This window comes from Myxine glutinosa, chromosome 4, assembly GCF_964187855.1.
Source record: "Myxine glutinosa chromosome 4, kmMyxGlut1.1, whole genome shotgun sequence".
NCBI lineage: Eukaryota > Metazoa > Chordata > Myxini > Myxiniformes > Myxinidae > Myxine > Myxine glutinosa.
This window is the reverse complement of record NC_136264.1, coordinates 188,005,087-188,026,071: the sequence shown is the minus strand read 5'-3', so window position 1 is coordinate 188,026,071 and position 20,985 is coordinate 188,005,087. Positions and strand designations below refer to the sequence as shown.

The 20,985-nt window shown below is 43.7% G+C and overlaps 2 protein-coding genes across 11 annotated transcripts in view; one reads left to right on the top strand and one right to left on the bottom strand.

Moving 5' to 3' along the window:
* Window positions 1-4,266, top strand: part of CFAP92 (cilia and flagella associated protein 92 (putative)) — a 42,953-nt gene extending 38,687 nt beyond the window's left edge. The window contains exons 12-14 of the mRNA XM_078776804.1: window positions 699-878; window positions 2,216-2,366; window positions 4,019-4,266. Coding sequence (XP_078632930.1) covers window positions 699-878; window positions 2,216-2,366; window positions 4,019-4,030 — 343 coding nt within the window. The 3' untranslated portion in view covers window positions 4,031-4,266. The remainder of the gene's footprint in view (window positions 1-698; window positions 879-2,215; window positions 2,367-4,018) is intronic.
* Window positions 4,267-5,170: 904 nt separating this feature from the next.
* Window positions 5,171-20,985, bottom strand: part of ACAD9 (acyl-CoA dehydrogenase family member 9) — a 37,058-nt gene continuing 21,243 nt past the window's right edge. For all 10 annotated transcript variants that reach the window (XM_068099664.2, XM_068099663.2, XM_078776808.1 and 7 more), the window contains exons 10-19: window positions 18,399-18,474; window positions 18,109-18,179; window positions 16,938-17,057; window positions 16,536-16,664; window positions 15,624-15,703; window positions 11,461-11,587; window positions 10,535-10,612; window positions 10,096-10,224; window positions 6,770-6,842; window positions 5,171-5,720 (exon numbers count right to left, since the gene is read on the bottom strand). In XM_068099664.2, coding sequence (XP_067955765.2) covers window positions 5,620-5,720; window positions 6,770-6,842; window positions 10,096-10,224; window positions 10,535-10,612; window positions 11,461-11,587; window positions 15,624-15,703; window positions 16,536-16,664; window positions 16,938-17,057; window positions 18,109-18,179; window positions 18,399-18,474 — 984 coding nt within the window. In that variant the 3' untranslated portion in view covers window positions 5,171-5,619. The remainder of the gene's footprint in view (window positions 5,721-6,769; window positions 6,843-10,095; window positions 10,225-10,534; window positions 10,613-11,460; window positions 11,588-15,623; window positions 15,704-16,535; window positions 16,665-16,937; window positions 17,058-18,108; window positions 18,180-18,398; window positions 18,475-20,985) is intronic.

Below are 20,985 nucleotides of genomic sequence, written 5' to 3'. Positions count from 1 at the left end.
TAGGTTCAAATAAACATACTCATCCACCATTGATGCATACACATTCCTTCAAGGTGAACAACACATCCGCAGATGGCGCAGACCCATCGGCCGATGGGTCTACATTGTCATTTCTCGTGCATCCACAGATGGGTCAGACCAATCGGCCGATGGGACCGATCCACAGATGGGTTCCAACAGCACGACGAAAACCGGTTCATGGCCGGGTGCTCACGTGGCCAAGATGGCGGACGGCTTTCGCTCCAACCCGGATTCTCAAGGCCTGGATCCTCCGGAACCTCAATGAGAATACCCGACGACACAGGCTCCCCGCACTCCGGCGATATTTCTTATCGACCGAACTTCCCTTCAAGGACGCAAAGTTCCCTCGCACTGTACGTCGAACGCTCGGCCCGGAGCTTCAACCACCACGTCTCTTTTCGATCCTCGCACCTCTTTTTTTCTCGCTCCACCTCTTCCGGTCTCGATCCGGATTTTCGGCCACATTTTACCATGAGCGTTTTAAAATCTTTTACTCACAACAACCCTTTCCCTTAAGTCACAATAAGCATGATATCTAGAATACTTCGAACCAACAACAATACTCATAACAACAATCATTAGGGCCGAGTCCGTAACACAGCCAATTTTACTTATTTTACATAAACAAGTTATTCTGTGGTATCTTGCTTACAAAATATCTGCCTGTGTGTCTGTAGTGAAGACTGCTCAATACTCTACAACTGGATGCTGGCATTTGACCAAAGACTCTACAGCAAACTCCATCTGGATTTTAGACCATTGCATCTCCTCATTCCACTTAGTCACTTGCTCAGAAGGCCTTCACTTTACATCAGAAGCAGCAACGTGCCGTCTCTGGTCCGTGAAGCGCTCTCCAGGCAAGTCCACACACTTAACGTCCTTGACTCAGAGGCCCTGAAGCATCCCTCGTTCCGTCAATAATCTCTGCCAATGACTGCTTGCTGTAACATAGCCATAACCTCGCAGCGACACTGTGTTACTAAAAAAGTATCGGGACAGGAAACTCAAACTTGTCAAGAATCCTCCCAACCTGCACGTGCTTAGTTTTCACCACGATTCAAAATACCATGTTCTTGAAGGCGTTTGTATTGTGCTGTGTCGGATAATGCTGCACTACGTGTTTAAGGCTCTTGACAAGTGAATGTAGAAACCGAGCCATCGATGCTCAGTTACGTCTTGTTCAGAATTGCTATGTGGTCTTGTTAGGGTTATTCTCCTTCAGGGAGTTCTCCAAATTTGGCCACCTGTCCCGACAGCTTTCTAAGGAAACGTTTGTAAAGTCTGGGCTGCTAATAGTTTCGTGCCTGGCACTTAGACGAGATATAATACGACGTCGACCGATATGCCTCTGCCCACATCAAGTCTTTGCTTACTCTCGCTTTGACCTAAAACCTCAAGGCCATTTGACCTCAATATCTAAACTGTCCATATGTATCGTGGTTCTTGTACTTCGTTTAGTTCAAATCCCATAGCCAATGGTATCACAATGACAGGAGTTTTAATGTGACCTCTAACCATTGACCTCTTAGTAACAAATAATCCATCATGAATTGACTCCTTGACGGAGGTTTACACATACTTTTACCAAGTTTGACTTGAATCCATTCAGCTGTTCTCAAGTAACACCTTTTACCTGACTAACTTTGACCTAAATGCCAAAATCGAATAAGTTAATCTTTGCAAAAAAAAAAAAAAAAAAAAAAAAAAAAAAAAAAAAATAAAAAAAAAAAAAATATATATATATATATATATATATATATACACTTATACCAAGTTTGTTCACAATCCCATCACTGGTTGACAAGTTAGTGCAGTAACAGAATTTTTACCCAATTTATCAATCTTTAACCTGAAGACAGAATCTTTAACCTTTGACCTCATACTCTACTTACTTTATCTCTACATCATTATGCACACTGGTACCAAATTTGATTTGGATCCCTTCAGCCGTTCTTAAGTTATCGCGGTAATGAAAACCTATCATGGACACACGGACAGATGGATGGACAACCATAAAAACACAATGCCTCCGGCGACTTTGTCAGCGAAGGCATAAAAATACATGACTCAGAAAATTCACCACTAGGTTATAGCTTCAGCACATTAATGATCGATAACTCAACAGTATAAAGATATTCACCACCAGAAATGACTTTCCTTAACTAAGTGATGTTTTGAAACGTTATCTCCACAGGCTCGATCACCTGCACCGGTCCTGGACATTACGAAGCGTTATCCAAAATGATCTCCTCCCAACAGCCGAGATGATCCTGTGTTTGGAACAAGAAGTTGATGGACTACTGGGACCGACTTCAAAACCATCGAGAAGTGTCAGGACTTCTGATGTGAGGGATCACCAAGGAACAAATGCACAAAATCAGAATCACGACGATGAGGCGCATCCTTCCGTAAACATGCACGACAAGATGAACGCCATGTAGAAGAGACTTCCCGAGGTAGCAATCCGTCTTTATCCTGCACATGTGCATGAGAATCAAGGTTCAAATTGTTAAGCACCTTAGGCTGCCGAAGCAGTTTCAGTGGTTAGGGGTTACAATCATGGACGGGTCACACTCCGACGCAGCATACTCGACTGAGCATACAGTAATGTGTTATTTGTTCAGGGTGCCAGTGAGCTGGCAGGATGGCCTAGAGGTACGCACACTCACCTCCAAGATGTCCAGGCTGGGTTTAGATCATGGGCCAAGCTATAAACTGCCACCTGGTGTTTCACAGACAAGGTGATTCATCAATGTGTGTGCCATCCCTCAGATGGACGCTAAACTGGATGTTTTTAGCTCTTACACGAGCCTCGACTTGGTATACAAAAGCAAACAAACTGGGCATCCTGTTTGCTGACAGTTGGTGGACGTTTAAGATCCCACGATGTCCTTCGTGAAGAGTTAGGCAAGTTGTCACCTGCATCAGGGTTATCGCGGCAGTTCACCTACTCTTCACGAAAGATGCCATGGGATTTTTAACATCGATTAACCAATGGCAGAATATACACACCCAGCTTAACATCCATCAAATGAACGGCACATACGTTGATGCCTTGCCCTCCCTATGAAATGCCAGGACGGCCGTTTATGGCTGGGTCTGGATTCAAACCCAGGCTAGAAAGCTCAAATGTGAGTGTACATACTTCTTATCTGTCCTGCCAGCCTCAAACATAAACAAGCACCTGATATTCGAGGTCCCCCACCTTTTGGGCAGTATAAGGAATAGATTTGTGTCATATGAAGGCTAAATTATTGAACGGTTTTTGAAATATTGCGTACACAAAAGTACATGCACAGATGATCGGTCGGTCGGTTGGAGGTCATTTTAATGTCCCCCGTTTCCGACCTTGTCGGAAAGTTGGGAGCAAACAAAAAATGGGTTAATTAATAAATAAAAACTAGAACAATGCGACTGTGTCACCAATATGCCTCGCCTAGTCCCACAATGGGTAGATGCCATCACTCTGCATATGTATGAGTAGAGGATCACGTTTGTGACGTTTGGTGTTGATTGGATACGGTTAGTTTTTCTATCCAAGATGGCTGCTAAACCACGTGACCTATGACATCATTTTCAAACTATATGCAACAGTGCCGTTAGATGATATTTGTAAAATTTCGCATCGATAGGGTGAGCGGTTTCAGAGATATCATTATTTATTATTTTCCTTCAATCCAATATGGCTGCCAAACCATGTGACCTATGATGTCATAAATTTAATATTTCAATAGAAATGGGTCATAGATCATGTGCATGCAATTTCATTGCTGCGAGCAAATATCCGCAGCAATGTTCCAACATCTAGTGGAAAGCCTTCCCAGAAGAGTGGAGGCTGTTATAGCAGCAAAGGGAGGGACCAACTCCATATTAATGCCCATGATTTTGGAATGAGATGTTCGATGTTCGGGTGTCCACATACTTTCGGTTATGTAGTGTATGTTGTTCACAGTTAAAGGAAAGCAATGTTTATGACTGTGCCTCACTGTCTTGACAGCGCCGTCGATGAACCAATCAGTGGAGCACACAACAGCACGATGGGGACATGTCGAGAAGACCTACTTGTACAGTCGGTGGACCTTCCGATAGAGTGGGACCAAGCAAGGCGGACGAGCATATTGACTCGAACGGAACCTGGCACGAAGTCAATTCCAATTTTTAAAAATTAATTATAACTTAACTATTAATTTCCGCTTCCCCCCTCCCCTCCACCCTCCTCCCCCCAAAAATAAAAAATTGAATGTATTAATTTTAGATAATTTCATTGGAAAACTCATAATTCCAATCCCCATAGAAAAATAATTATGCCACCCATCATGTCGTGCATCATCAGCTTCAAGAGCCGGAGAGGGCGGCCGTTTGGACAAATGTCAAACCCGTGTTACATGCAGACAGAAATTTGAGATCACAGCACGCATCCGTTATACCCACATTTACTACAGGCCATGTCCTGCTTTCTCATTAGCAAACCCGAGTGACAAATGCAGAGTGTGTAAGTAAGTATGCAAGATGCTACATCAATCTAGGCTGTGGGATGGATTCCACGAAAAGGAGGAATTGTGAATTATGGATTGCGGATGGTGGAAAGGACATGAAAGCACCGTTTCATTCCAGAGATGCACCAAACAAGGCTTTTCTAATCCACATTCATATCAATTAAGTTTTAAACTCAGGATTGCGCATTAAAGATGAATACCTGCTTCAAATGGTTTCATTACAAACGCTTGACCATCCTGGATATTCCTTGTCGACAATGACTGGCTGGAGCTGGAAAGTACAAGATATTCATGCACAAGAACAAGGCAAGATTCCATGGTAAACACCTGAATAAACCAAGTAAAGAAAGGGGGAGGGGAGATTAAAAAAAAAAAAAAAAAGGACAACAAAGTGAAAATAAAGAACATTTGTTTAAAATTAGGCACAGTGGCACAGTGGGGTTGAGGCTTTTCTTGGTACGAGGGTCAAAGAGCTCCCAAACATGACCAAACTATGCTTGATGAAGCTTCAGTACATTTGTAAGCAACCTTCTCCATTTTGACAGATGATGCCTTGTTTAACAGACTACATGTCAGAAGAGTGATCCAAAGCAAATGTCAGTGCTTTACTAACCTTCTAATAAATCTAATAGAGGGCATATGCAGACTCCAAAGGATTTTCGCTCAATTTATTAGAAAAGGTTTATTTCCATCTCTGCATGACCATATTAATCGAGAAATCATCGCAACGGGGGTGCAAGAGACCCCCTTATACCTGTAAACGAACATTTTGGACAACACAGGCAACACTGAAAAAGGGCAAACAGTGGACAACCTCTGTATGATCACAAAAGCTCTTTCTGTAGGAATAGGTGCTTTACAATGGTCGCTTGATTACAATCACCATTTTTTAATATTAGATTTACCCAAGCATTGTTATTGTCAAGTTCAAGGTCTTTGGATCAAGCAAACCAAAATCTCTCATTCGTTCACCAGCAGTCAGTCATCATTATTGTAGCAAAACTCGATCGTCAAACTTGATCTGCAGAACCACCGACCAGAAAGAGGTTTGAGGTTGAGGTAATGCTCCCATCTTTGTGCCTTTGAGCAACGACGTACGACCCTAGAATGTCCTCTCCAGCGGGCTTGAACAAAGGTACTGCCTTTGATTCAAAACATCAAGTGCTATTTTCTGGATGTTAGTGTCCATGTTCTCTGGAGCGTCTGGAAGAAAGACAAATTCCAAAAAAAGAGTCACACACACACACACACACCTCGTTTTTTCATTTCTGTTCCTCACAATTCTATCCCTCTCTTTCTCACACACACACACACACACACACACACACACACACACACACACACACACACACACACACACACACACACACACACACACACACACACACACACACACACACACACACACACACACACACACACACACACACACACACACACTTAATTGTACAGTATGGGTTGTTCCTAAACTTAAATAATTTAAAGGATTGTTGTAAATGATGTTAATTTCACAACATCCCATATTCAACTTTATTTAAATTGTAAACCTCAAACATAGTTCCTCCACCTAAAGCAAGAACCTTAACCCGTAAGCAACTGACTAGTTTCCCGACTGCATGGATCATCAGCTGGCACCGTTCTTCCTCGAGGTTTCAATCCTTTCAGCCCAGGACCTCTCCAAACGGCGGATCCACAACCTCGATCATGGATCCACATCAATTGATGGTAAATCAGTGGATCCACAACCTCAGTTGCGTCCAGGCAGTCAGTCAACCCATCAATGCAACATCACATATTCCAACTTTACTCGCAATAGGATTTAATGTGTTATCATATATTTATAACTTTCCTTACACACTCTATAATATGACAATATCATTAAATCATTCGCATCTTACCCTTAAATACATCAATCGACCAAACAGCATGACCACACCACCTACCTTTCTATCAAACTCTATTTCGAATGTTCAAACTGTCATATATAACGGTGTTTGGCATGCTGCCATATCCTAGCAACCACTGATCCGTATCCTGTCCAACCAGGTCAACACACACACACACACACACACACACACACACACACACACACACACACACACACACACACACACACACACACACACACACGCACACACACACACACTTTGGTCTTCTCTTACCATTGTGAGAAAACCACTCTCCATTTGCAACACAGAAGCTAAGCCACAGCTGATGGTCAGTTTTAAGGGGTGCGATTGTGGGTTGCTCACGTTTTTGTAACTCGGACATTAGGTAGTTGTTCTTGAAATAAATCTGAGAGCAGAAAGTATTGGCGAGAAGAACCTGCACAGACGGGTACAGACACGGGAAGGGGTTCAGAACATTACTGTACATACGACAAATTAATGCAGATAAAATCCGAACAGCACTCGGTAGAGCGCACGCAAACCTCCATCAGGCTGAACAGTTTACGTTTTGTATCACTGATAGACCGGATCTGGATCATGACATGTACCAAAATCTAATCGGCTTGTTCTTGTCACGTACCCAACTCGTCCACCTAGTGTTTTCCGAATCCATCCATAACTTTTTTGATATATAGTGCTATACATCGTTTTAGGCCCTATCCCTCAATGGTGAAGAATCACTTGAATATTATAAACATAGGGGCAATACCTCTGGGTGCTCACCTGGTAGAATAAAGCAGTATACTGAGAGAGAGAGAGAGAGAGACCACCTTTAGAGGCCATTTTTCCCCGCAGAGCAGGGGTTGGCCTTTTTTGGAGCAATGTTTTTTTTTATGGCCGGATGCCCTTCCTGCCACCAACCCTGTTGGGCACCTCTTGTGAAACACAGGGAATTACCATTGAGCTGGTACTCAATTTGCCGACCTCAGAAGGATGACAGGCTGAGTCTGAGTAATTCAGTGATCGATTGGGATTTGAACCCAGGATTCTGGGATCCCAAGCCAGCACCCTAACCGCGAAGCCAACACCAGGCTTAAGTATACTACACCGATTAAAGGTATTTTAAAAAGTATCATGACATTTTAACCAATTTCAATGATTGCGAGAAGACAGGGCAGCATGTACAATCATACTAACGTAATCATAAGACTTTAAACAAACAAAAATAAATACCCCCCCCCCCCCCCCCCCCCACACACCCTCAAAAACTACCTTAGACCCCAGCTTTTCTTTAATCCTGTGAACAAACTTTGGTACATCATGGGTGGTGAAGGTTGTGGTCAAGTTTCATCGGAATTGCGTGTGTAGTTTCTAAGAAGAAAGCAAATACCTATTTTGGGGGTGGAAGGGGTGGGAACCCCCCCCACCCCCGGCTAGACCCCTCAGGGACTGATTTTTTTATTTATTCCATGAGCAAACTTTGGTATATCACGGGTGATGCAGGTTGTGGTCAAATGTCATCGGAATTGCATGTTTAGTTTCTGAGAAGAAAGCAAATACCTATTTTGGGGGGCAACCACCCCCATACATCCCAAAAGGGGCAGATTTTTTTTTTAATGCAATGAACAAACTTTGGTACAGCCTGGGTGGTGAAGGTTGTGGTAATGTTTCATTGAAATTGTGTGTGTAGTTTCAGAGAAGAAACTAAATATCTATTTGGGGGTGTGGGGGGGGGGGGGGGGGGGTCAAACCTGGACCCACTTTCATCCCCCCGTAGACCCTCTTAGACTTCGATTTTCTTAGTGCCATGAACAAACTTCGGTACATCATGGGTGGTGAAGGTTGTGGTCAAGTTTCATCGAAATAGTGTGTAGTTTTCAGAGGAAAAATCAAATTCCTATTTTGCATTTGAGCACAATCGATATCAACTTTGCATAACAGGCGCGCTGGTAACAATGCGAAGCCGATGGGTTAAACGGAACAGTCTAGATCTGAACCTTCTGGTAATTCTTCTCAGAGGAACTGACAATTTTGGACTTATCTTTGAGAAAAAGATGCACTTAAACAGACATCTTCTGGACGAAGTTAGCTCAGGCGTTGCATTGCCGGGCGCCGCCATTTTTTCCGGATCTCAATGTTCACCCACACTGAGCGCGAGCAGAAAATTTCTTTAGTTGAGACGGCGTATAATTTTGCCAAAGTATTGCTAAACTGACGTGGAAACATGGAAACAAGGTGATTTGTGTTCTACGATGTTCAAAACACAATATGTTACGTGGAAGGGGGGAGGGGATCCATAGCTAGATTGTGGTAAGTGTAGCATGGACCGCATAATCACATAGCTTAGATTCCTCCCTGTATTAGCTAATGTTTAGAGGTAAGTTGTATGTAATATGTGCACCTGTGGTGAGTATTAACCTTTAAGATAGTCAAGGTAAGGTTGTGTTGCGTAAAACCTCCTGTTTGAAAGGCGAGGGGAGGGTTTGTGAAACAACTCGAGGGAAGCGCTTCACAAAATTCCAAACTGTTGGAATATGTGCATAGGCCATGGCGGTGAGATGCGCTGCAAGACCTGGAGGGGTAAAGGACTTTCTTCATTGACACGCCCCGTGGAGTGGGCAGCTAGAACAAGGTGGCGCACACACGAGCGGGCAGCCAACCATGGGAACCGCCGCTTGGGGAGGTGGTTCAAAATTCCGGGAGTGTCTGACTGTTGTGGAACACACCAGGGTTGCAATTGGCGCTGTTAAGGAGAGAGGACGCACCAGCCCTGGCCTTGGGGATCATCGCTATCGTGTTGGATCTGTGCCATCTTGCATCATCTTCTTCGCTCCTCGCCTACAGTTACCCAGAATATTTCATTAATCAAACCCATTTCAATTATAAGGAGCATCTCCCACCTTTTTCCAATTGGGTACGTGTTGGGAGTGAATACACCACCACAGCTCACCACCCCAGCATGGCGAGTCTTATGTAAAAGATCGTCCGGGTGTTCGTGGAGACAGGCCTTCGGCACAGAGGCATTAAACGTTCACGAGCCTCTGAAGTCACAACATAAATCAATTGAAATTTTAAAAAAAAGTTTTAAAGGCTGTCAAAAACGAACCCAAAAGACATTGAATCAATCGCAAGTTTACCGCCCGCCATTGAGGCATTTGGGAAGCACGGTCTTTTACACCACCTTATTTGACACGTTAGATTAGCTATTAATGCCTGTTTTGTCCCCTTTTATGATGTCTCTAAAAACAGTAAGTTGCCTGTTTGGAATAATTTTCAATTTTTTTGGAATGACAGACAGACTAAAACAGTGGCTTTACCGTGCTGTGCACATGTGGACAAGACTCTGTGCAATGTTTCTAAATTCAGAGCCAAAGTACCACTACACTGCGGGTGTTCAGAAGTGCAAGCATGCCGATGTGAAATAAAAAATGTGAAATTCAATTGAAGTTCCTTGTATAGACTGACAGACTGAACCAATTGCTTTCTCCCTTTGCGCTATGTACGCGCGTAATTGTCATCGCTTTAGCAGCCTGGTATACATGGCAGACAAAGCAATGTGACAAATCGATCGAAGACCACGAGAGAATTTTCAGCACAGGAAGATTACAACGATATCTATGCATTGCATACGGAATGCAAAAGATCAGACTATGTGGAGCAAAGACAGTGGGACGTGTAGATCGATATACCTCATGATCATGGTTTTGAAGTCCAATGGAAATTGCTCGAGAGGCTCGCGATACCACTGCGGTCATGGCAAAGCAGTTGGTCGACACATCTGCCAAACGCTTCAGCACAAGCTGCTCATCCACTATGGTCTGTTAGAGATGGGTATGGAGGTGCATTATCAAAGAAGGATCCATTTTAACACTCCTCCCCCCGCCCCCCCCCCAACCTCCACCTCATTTCCAGAACATCGAAGAGAAAATACAAAATCAAAAAATCATACAGCCGCTGCAAATAAGACTTTGGTTTGGAATGATACAATTTAATTAAATAACCTGATGAAAGTGTGAGAGACCAGCCCAATCAACCAAATAATGGCTAAGCAACACCACAAAAATCATTGCAGCACGCATATGCACAACATTTGGTATCAAGTGAACAAGGTGGTCGTGTTGTTGTTACCTTGCCAAAACGGTGGAGCACTAAATACACAGCATTTCCAAAGTTGTAAACATTTTCCTCAAGTTTCTTGGCACTGTCCTGTAAGGGACATGAACAAACGAGGTCCAGAATAAGTCCAGTAAAAATAAAAATACTCATCAAGTCTACCATTGTATTCAATCGCCAAAAAAATACAATGGACCTGCCTACCTGAGGTTGATCAAGACTGCCCTCTCCCCAATTCCTTCTAGGGATTTGATACCTATCATCCATTGAAGCAGGTGGTGCACCAACATCTCATGTCATCCTCAAAACCAACCCACAATCTTTTTTTACATCCATTAACTCTTCCTTACCCAAGCAAACCCTCTTACCTGCAGGTTTACTAGCGTTTCCTCCGCTCCTCTCTTCCTTTTTCTTGTTCATCGAATCACCTGGTTATTATGCCCAACTGCAGCCTCACTGTCAGTTCGTTACATTTATCCTATGTCACTTTGCTCTTCCATGAGCCTCCATCTTGTATAAACAAGCATTCTGAGTATTGCGCTGCAATACATGTCCCCTATCGGCATTGGGTAGCACTGTCATAGAAGACAGTATTATGACTTACCGCACTCCAAATTATAGTCCGGAAAACTGTTGGGGAAATTCCCAAAGTTCAAAGTGCCATAACTTTGTCAAAAATGATCGAAACGTCGTGAAGTTCGAGCTTGATCTGTAACTTATCATGAGGAAACCATGTGCCAAGTTTGAAATCATTAGCACAAAGAGTTTAGGAAAAAAGTCCGGAAAGCTGTTCTTTACGTGACGGACTGACGGACCGACAGATGGAGGGACGGAGTGCAAACCTAGAGTCCCCTACGGTGTACACCGGTAGGGGACTAATAAAAAAAGACTTGTAAATAAATAATCACCGAAGTCATCAAGTAAATACAAATACCAGGTACCTCTAGACTGGGGTGTGTAACACCATCCTTCCCAGTGAGCCCCAAGTCCACAGTGGAAACAACCGAATCCTTCATTTTCTTGAACAACGTTCCAAACACCAAAGCAACATCTCCTCGTTTCATTTCCCTACAACCAGGCACAGCCATTGTCACTACCCAGCAGCAATCTCTCAACAGAGCACAGCCACTGACATTACGATCAATTTCTCAACAACCAGGGCAGCCACTGCCAACATCATTGCAACTAGGTCTTCAGGTCATTAAATTCAGAGGCCAAAAGGACAACAAACGGAGAATTAAAAAAGGTTAAACAAACCAATTGCAAACCTCACCTCCCAATAAACGCCTGCTTTTGAGTTTCAATGAGCCAAACGCAATCAGGTCTTGCATTTCAGCTCACTCCACAATTAAACAATGGATGAAATCAACAGGACAATAATTGAGGTATGCTAACCATTGTGGGAAGCAAGGAGGGACGTGGGACGGTAAGTTAAAAAGAAATAAATTGTTTTGTTATCAACAGCAAAAGCCTAATAACCACATCATCGACTGCCCATGGGCGGAATTAAGCATCGATTTGTTTCATCTGAAGGTGGTTCTTAGCACGGCGTTACATCTTGCATTTTCACAGGTAAAAAAAAACTCCAGGAAACGTGAAATTCCATTTGTAGAATTCACAGTGTTGGATGCACCATGAGATCGGGCCTCAAGCAGGACATCATCTCCAAAACCACACAACGAAAAAAATTGAAACTTAGTGCACATAATCAACTCCCCATGGGATATATAGGGTCATAATGATGACATCGGCGAAGTGCTATTCCAGCAACAATTGGTTGAATCAAAGCCCTTTTCCAAAAAACCTGAAACTTCATATATCTGATCTACAACCCGATGTGAGTGAAGAATTAAAAGTGAAGAATTAAAATAATGAAGTCATCGGTCACGTGGTCTGGTGACCATAATGGATTGGGGGAAAAAAAAAAAAAGTCAAAATATCTTCTACAGAATCGCTTAACAGATCGATGTGGAACTTCATACATATGATTGACTAGCCATGGGGAATATAGTTTGAATTTTTTTCATTTTCATCGATTCAATTTAGCCTTAGTAGAAAAGTAGAAAAGTAGAAAAGTAGAAACTAGAAAAGTAGAAAAGCGGGAGGGCAGACGGGAGTTGTGGGAGATATGTTGAAGGCAGCGAGAAATTGGGGTGTGAAGAGAATGACAGAGATCTGCAATCTGGTGGGGAAAGAAGGCCGCATTCCAGTGGATTGGGAACCAAGTACCCTCGTCCCTCCATACAAGGGGAAAGGTGACCCTCTGGACTCTGGCTCGTATCGAGCGATAAAGTTATTGGAGCATGGAATGAAGGTATTGGAAAGGGTGTTGGAGAGGAGGATAAGGAAGAAGGTGAAGATCGACTAAATGCAGTTTGGATTTATGCCAGGAAGAGGGATGACAGACGCCCTCTTTATTGTGAGGCAGTTGCAGGAGAAGTACATGGAGAAGAGGAAGAAGTTGTTTCTTGGGTTTGTTGATCTGGAGAAAGCATTCAATAGGGTTCCACGCGAAGTATTGACATGGGCATTGAGGAAGTTGGGAGTGGAGGAATGGTTGATCGGAGTAGTGATGGCAATGTACAAAAGAACTCGCACAGCTGTAAGGACGAAGGACGGGAACAGTGGTGAGTTTGAGGTGAAGGTGGGAGTGCATCAGGGGTCGGTACTAAGTCCACTACTATTTGTAACTGTGATGGAGGTGCTGGCTCGGAACATAAAGGAGGGTTTACCGTGGGAGTTGTATGCAGATGATCTGGTGTTGATTGCAGAAAGTATGGATGGACTGAAGGAGAAGATGAACAAATGGAAGGAATGTATGGAGACAAAAGGTCTGAAGGTGAATATCGGAAAAACGAAGGTGATGGCAAGTGGTAAAGCATGTGGTGAGGTGGAAAGAACAGGGAAGTGGTCGTGTGCTGTGTGCAGGAAGGGTGTCAGAGTGAACTCCATTCAATGTACAATGTGCGCTGAGTGGGTTCATCAAAAATGTAGTGGTTTGAGAGGGTCATTAACCAGTGTGGCAGCTACATTCAAGTGTAAGGTGTGCACAGAGGGAGCTGCAGATGGAGGAAATGTTTAGTTGGATCTTGGAGACGGCGTGAAGCTGGAAGGTGTGAAAACATTTTGTTACCTCGGAGACATGCTGAATGGAGAAGGTGGATCAGACTCGGCAACGGTTGCTCGAGTGAGATGTGCATGGAAGAAGTTTCGGGAACTGAGTGGCGTGCTGACGAGGAGGGGAGTGGCGTTGAAGCTGAAGGGAAAGGTGTATGCTGCATGTGTGAGAAGTGTTATGATTTATGGGAGCGAGACATGGGTAATGAACGTAGAGCAGCAACGAAGGCTGGAAAGGGTGGACATGCGAATGGTTCGGTGGATGTGTGGAGTATCCTTGAGAGAGAGGAAGACAAATGATGAAATGCGAAAGATGATGGGAATGGAGCCTGTGATTGATGCTGTGAAGAGAAACAGGTTGAGATGGTTTGGTCATGTGTTGAGGAAGGATGAAAGTGACTGGTTGAGAAGAGTGATGGAAATGAATGTAGAAGGAAGTAGAGGACGGGGAAGACCGAGAAAGACTTGGCGAAAGATGGTCGAAGAAGAAATGCGGGCAAGGGGGTTGGTTAACAAGTGGAGATGCAGAAAATAGGGCAAAATGGAGAAGATTGTCATGGGGACCGCAAGGCTAACCCCCGCTCTTGCAGGGAAAATGGCCTTAAAATGCCTGTTGTTGTTTGTTGATGACACGGGTATATGGGCCATAATAGTAGTGTGTTCAGTTAATGGCCGCATTTTTGTTCAGAATTAAAATTACGCATTCAAAGTGTGTAAAATACATGAATAAACAAGAAAGAGCAATCAGAGATTGCAAACCCTCGCCAGGATGTATTTTCAGTGGTTTTTAAGGCTTTTGTGTTAAAACAAATATGGCAGCCAAACCACATGACCGATGACGTCGTTTTTTTTTTTTCTAAACGAATTTATTCCGAGATTATGCTCAAGAAATTTCATCTTGATCGGATGAGGTTTTGTACTTGTCGAATTATGACATCATAATGGAAACACCTATGACATCATTAACATATTTTATTCCCCATGGAGAGTTCTTTACAATGAGCCATGTCTCAAATGTATCTATTCAGCGCTTTCGGAGATAGAGGTGCAAAGTTTTTCGGTTTTTCCAAGATGGCGGCCGAACCACATGACATATGACGTCACAATTATCATTTAAAAATTCTACAGGTGGAGTTGCACCGATGTTGAAAATTTCCTGTCAATCGGCCCAACGGTTGCAGAGAAAATCATATTTATTCTGTGCGGACAAACAAACAAACAAACGCACTCAAATGCAATACCCTCTCCTCGGGCGAGGGTAATAAATAAAATAAAAGGTCTTGTGTAGAGATTGTTTCATGGCCTCTCTTGACATGTACATGTTGTGCTGGCAGCGCACAGGTTTCATCTCGGTCTCTATGTTCAAAGATACCATGGGAGCTTTAACAGCCACCAGAGGAAGCTAATGCTGGCAGACGGGTCACCAGCTTAACGTCCAACTGAGGGACGGCGTGCCGATCGATGGGACCCCCAGCGTATGAATCAACAATGCGACATTTTATAGTTGGGTGAAGAACAGAACCCACACCAGACAGTTCACAGTGCACCGACTCTGCGCCATCCTGTAGGATGTGGTTTAAGACTGACAATCATATCCCACAATAGCATTTCAGGCTCTTCGGAAAAGGTGACCGTGTTGGTGGCGATTTTGTGTTTAGGGAAGTGGTTACGATTCGAGAGCCAAGAGAGATGGTTCCCCTTTTAGTTTAATGCTTACTTGAACGAAACTTTCTTCCTCTTTCTCGTGCTATACAGAATTTGGGTGTTTTGATGACAAATGTTTGAATTGTTTGAAAAAGCAGCAAAACCACACACTGTTAGCCGTCGGTGGTGGTGCCTTCAAGAGAGAAGCACAGCGAGATCAGTAATCTCTCCACATTTGAGGATAAGTTTACAAACGATGTTTGACATTCAATGCTCATCTGCTTCCAAAACAGAAGAGTAATAAAATATCAATGAAGCCACCACGTTCAGCCCCGGTACACACTTCACTCTATCGGTCATGATCTTTCCAGAATGTTGGACCCCTTGTAGTGCGATGAACATCCGCAGAATTTCATTTGTTCCCTGGGGAGAGAATCATGAATAGCAATCACACACAAAAGCAAATCGACCACAGCAAGATTTAACCATAAAAACAAAAATGATACGATGGTGGTGTAATTGGCAACGACGATCACAGCTTTCAACCCAAAATGCTTTCTCCATCCTTTAAGTTTACCGATTTGTCCAAGCGAGAATATCATCTCACACAATATAACACAACACCACACACATACATACATACATACATACATACATACATACGTCTAAATCAAATAGCACGTGCAATGGTTTAGTCCGGACGGCACTTTTTCATCTTTTGACTGAATGAAAATGAATGAATGATCGTTTTAAGGCCATTTTCCCCACAAGAGCGGGGGTTAGCCTTGCGGGCCCCATGACAATCATGGTTCCCTGTTTGAAGCAATGTTTTTATGGCCGGATGCCCTTCCTGACGCCAACCCTTAGTCGCCTCTTACGATGCGCAGGGATACGGTATACGCATTCTAAACCGGGGTACACACCGGGATCATTCATGCCAGCAAGCTGGTACTCAATTTTCCGACCTCGGAAGGATGACAGACTGAGTCAACCCCCCTGGTGTTAATTCAGCGATCGCCCGGGATTCGAACCCAGGATCCTAGGATCCCAAGCCGGCACCCGAACCGCTAAGCCAACACCAACACGCTAAGCCAACACCAGGCTTGTGACTGATTAGACAAAAAAGAAAAAGAAAAAAGTACATACAGTACTGCATAGTAAAAGCCTCAAAACATCAAATGTCAATTAACACACAAGTGGATTAAAAAACCCCCAAAAAAACACCACACACACATGGGTGATTACTATGGCTTGCCTCAAAGATAGTGAGAATCCGCGCATCACGAAGGTACCGTTCATACGGGTAAGTTTTCATAAACCCGAGGCCACCCAGTACTTGCAAGGCCTCACTTACACAGATCCACGCTCCTTCCGAGCTGAACACCTGCACAAAAAATGCACCACACAGCTCTTCAGACATGAGCATAAAAATGGTGACAAATCAAGAACAACCTTTAGTCATCGAACAAAAATGGTATCCTGCCACATCACACAACCTCTTCAAATCACAACACAAGGCCATCTGTTGAGGCTTTGAAAGCACGGGGCCATTTTAGAGGACAAAACATGATTTGCTGCTTTTGCAAACAACAAGTACAAATACGCTGGATAGTTGTGAAAGGAAATCGGTCCAAAAAGCAGCAAAACCACAAACGACCTTAACCATAGCGGCCTCGACAGAACAATCGGGCATTCCGGGACGATCCAACATGCCAGCAGTCAGGTATGCCATGCTTTCCATCACGTACGCCTGCATCGCCATCGTAGCAAACTTTTCCTATGGGTTTAAAAGAGATGGAATGGCCACGCATCGTCAGTGGTTAAAACAAGAAACATTTTAAAGGTCAACAAAGAATGTTAACTCATCAGAGAAACATCAGACAAATTGAGCCATCACTGTTGGGAGGACGGTACAACACAAAGACAAACAAGAGGTGGGAGAGGAGGGGAAGTCACAGCCAGAGGTACTCCTGGAGGTTTGGGAGGTGTAAGAACAATAGACCGAGAGTGAGAAATGGGTATATATTGATGTACACAGTGAGACCCCATCACCAGGATGGGGTTCAGGTCAATCAAACCGGAGGAAAGAACAGCCAGGGAGAGGGGGGAGGGGCGTAAAAGATTGAAATAAAGAAGACAACATACAAGATCCAGGAATCATGTGACAGCAGTTGGTCAAATCGCTTTGAAATCCCATAGGGCTCTGCACCATTCCAAATCAGTAGTGTACTCCTGGGTAGCATTCCGATGTGTGCACAGACAAACATGGAATTTAATTACCAAATGGCAGAAGGTGTCGGTTGAGGAAAAAAAAAAAAAAAAAAAAAAAAATCTTTATTCTTTATGGAGATGGTGTTTTTATGAAACGAGCATATAACCAATTTGAATCTGTGCATTTGTTTGTTATTCTTACACAGCTGTGTCGTCTATTGGCCTTGACGTCCTTTTTGAGGCCACCAAAGGCCGCTATGAAGCGCATATTGGGATGCGAGGCCAAGTCGTGCCACTGCGGGCCCACAGGCCAAAGTTAACCACAATGAGGCCAATAAATCCACAGCTTTTCAATGTTCAACATGTCCTGAAACCACCGTAAGTGGTTGAGCAGCGCCGAGTACTCCCCACCCCTCGCAAATATTTGTTATTTCTTACATTCATAGCACAAACCAAGCAGATTATGGGATTTGAACAACAAAATTGTGAATGTAATACTTTCTACAGAGTATAATAAATATCCCCATTTGATTGAACTGAAGAATGGTACTTTATTCTACAAGTCAAATCAAAGAGTACAACATATAGTATATGATGGAGCAAACAAGGCAACACACCTGGATCATTCCAAATTCGCTCAGACGCTTGTTGAACTGTTTCCTCGTGCAGGCATACTCAGCCGACATGGCTGGAACAAAAACAATAGATCAAGGCACCTTGTAAAAGATCCCTCCTCGTGATTTGCTCGCAAAAGTAACAGTGCAATGTGCTATTAAATAAAAATGTTTGCAGAAACTTTCATTTTAAATTAATGGGACATCATGATATGCAAGACAAATGCATGTACTATTTAAGCCAATGCAGGTACATATTGGCATACACTGATGGACACAGACAGACACGGTACCAATTAGTCTTTTAATCATCGCAGCACAAAGGCTCCCCATGCTGAACCTGCCAGTGTTCAGGATGTTCATGGCAACCTGAAAACATGAGGCACAGATGCAGCCATATATGAGAAATCTGTATTTCGTTTCTCAGGTACAAGCTGCCATTACTGACATCATAACAATCATCATGCATGAATGACCCCAGACTGGCCCAAGGGCGACACACGCAGCCAAATACATGATGGCTGTGGATATATGCAGAGTAAGCTCTCAACGTAATTAGCATCTCCCGCAATGAAGGTGAAACACAGGCACAAGGCCTGTTGCACTCACTCTGCAGGCAGGTTGGTGGGAAGATTATACTTACAATATAATCTTGCACAATAAACTGGTATAGCTTTCTCTGTTATTTCAGCCCTCAGCCTAATGCCCCACAGCAACTCCGGGATGCATGCATGATGCACAAGCAACTCCGGGATGCATGCATGATGCACAAGCAACTCCGGGATGCATGCATGCTGCACAAGCAACTCCAGGATGCATGCATGCCCCTCCTCCCCTTCCCTTCTTCCGTTATATCGCACTACTCCCTCCACAGCAAGTGTTACACATCAATTTAATGTGTGCCCCACCCTTACCCACGATTGTTTTTTTTACAGCAATCGATAGTCTTATATGCAGGTTGCTGCATTTCCTACTCTACTATACTCTACTCTACTCTACTACACTACACTCTACTCTACTCTACTCTACTCTACTCTAGTCTAGTCTAGTCTAGTCTAGTTCATTCAGGCCTTTGCTTGTGTCCGGCTGTTGCCACGCTATCCATAATAAGTTCCTGCTGTTACCCTGCTCTTCCATAAGCCTTTAACTTGAAAAGGTAATTAATCTCCTGCGATGTAGTCAACTCCGAGGGCCTTTCACTCACTCACCGCAGGCAGGTTGGTGGTCTTTCTGTCTTCTACCGACTCCTCTCCGGCCTTGCTCCCCCAGCTCTCTCTGTGCTCTGTCCCCCCAATATTCCTTCAGGTCGCACAAGATCTGCCTGCAACCCTCTTATGGTTAAACTGCCAAAGTCTAGGCTCTCTGCTCACCTTCACTCTTTCATTCCCCTTTTCTCCCGCCTCTGGAACAAACTCCCCCACTCCCTTCAATCCCACTCATCCCTCCAGGTCTTTAAAACAGCTGTTCACCACCATCTCTTATCTTCCCCCATCGAAAACCTTGATCTTTTCTACCCCCGGTAATTCACCCCAGAGTCCTTTCAGTGTTCATATGTTTTATTCCTCGCCCACCTCCCCCCAAGTCCTCCCGATGTCCCTGCTCTCAAATGTTGTGTTTGTGTCCTTCCCCCTCTCTCCCCATCTTGTCTGCCGCTCCCCTTGTTTTTTGTGTTTTGTGTGTCGGTTTGTCATTTTGTGTGATTAATGTTAGCTCTTTCACGAGCCTCGATCTTGTATACAAAAAAGAAGAAAAAAAAGAAAAAAAAAAGTGAGAAATCCACTCAAATTTTATAAATCTTGTAAAAACAAGTAAAGAAGCTTTAGCTTGGAAAACATATAAAAAGAGAAGTGGATGCTTTTTATTTTATACTAGCAAAGGTACCTGACGTTGCCGGTAAACACAGTCACTTTGTAAAGGGAATATGAAGTGAGGGGAGGGTGGGGGAGAGGAGAAGAGGGGAAGGGGAGGGAGAGGGAGGAGGGGTGGAAAAGGAGAGGGGGAAGGGGATGGGGAATGGGCCAAGAGGGGTGTGGGAGGGGGAAGAAGGGAAGGGGAGGAGAGGAATTGAAGGGGAGGGGTGGTTGGAGAAGAGGCGAGGGATGGGAGAGAAAGGGTGGGGGGGGGGGGGGCGAGACAGAGGAAGGGGAACATAGGGGGGTGGGAAGAGGTAGAGGGGGATGGGAAGAGGTAGAGGGGGGTGGGAGAGGAAGGTAGCATGAGGGGAGGGGAATGGAAGGCAGAGTGAGAGAGGAGAAGGGAAAGCAGTGCCACAGAATATGAGGGTTTGGAAAACTTAACAACATATGCAAAAGAACAAAGTAATTAATAAAAGAAAAATTAATCATAAGCATGTATCTGTCTCCAGGCATTGCTGGGCACTGCGTTCAAACAGAATAGCAAACTACCCGTCGTATTGAAGCAGCACATACCATTTAAAAAAAAGATTTAAACATTGGCTTCCCTTAAAGGGATGCAACACAACAGCCGACCAGCAGCTGGTACCACGGCTCCCACCCATTCCCCTCCCTCATCCCACCCCCTCTAAAAGTTGAGCAACAAAGTCATCTAAAATGTAATCATTATCTATAATCTAGTCATCTATAATCTATAATGTAATATCCAAAATGACGGTCATTGTGAAAAAAAGTCAATTACGCCACTTGTAAATTACTGTATTGCCATGGCTTATAAACAACGGTTGATAAGGAACGGCGTGCTTTTATGGCATTATTTTGCAAGGCTCTATATATATATATATATATATATATATATATATATATATATATATATATATATATATATATATATATATATATATATATATACAGTGGTACCTCGGCTTACGAGTGCCCCAACGTACGAGTTTTTCGGGATACGAGC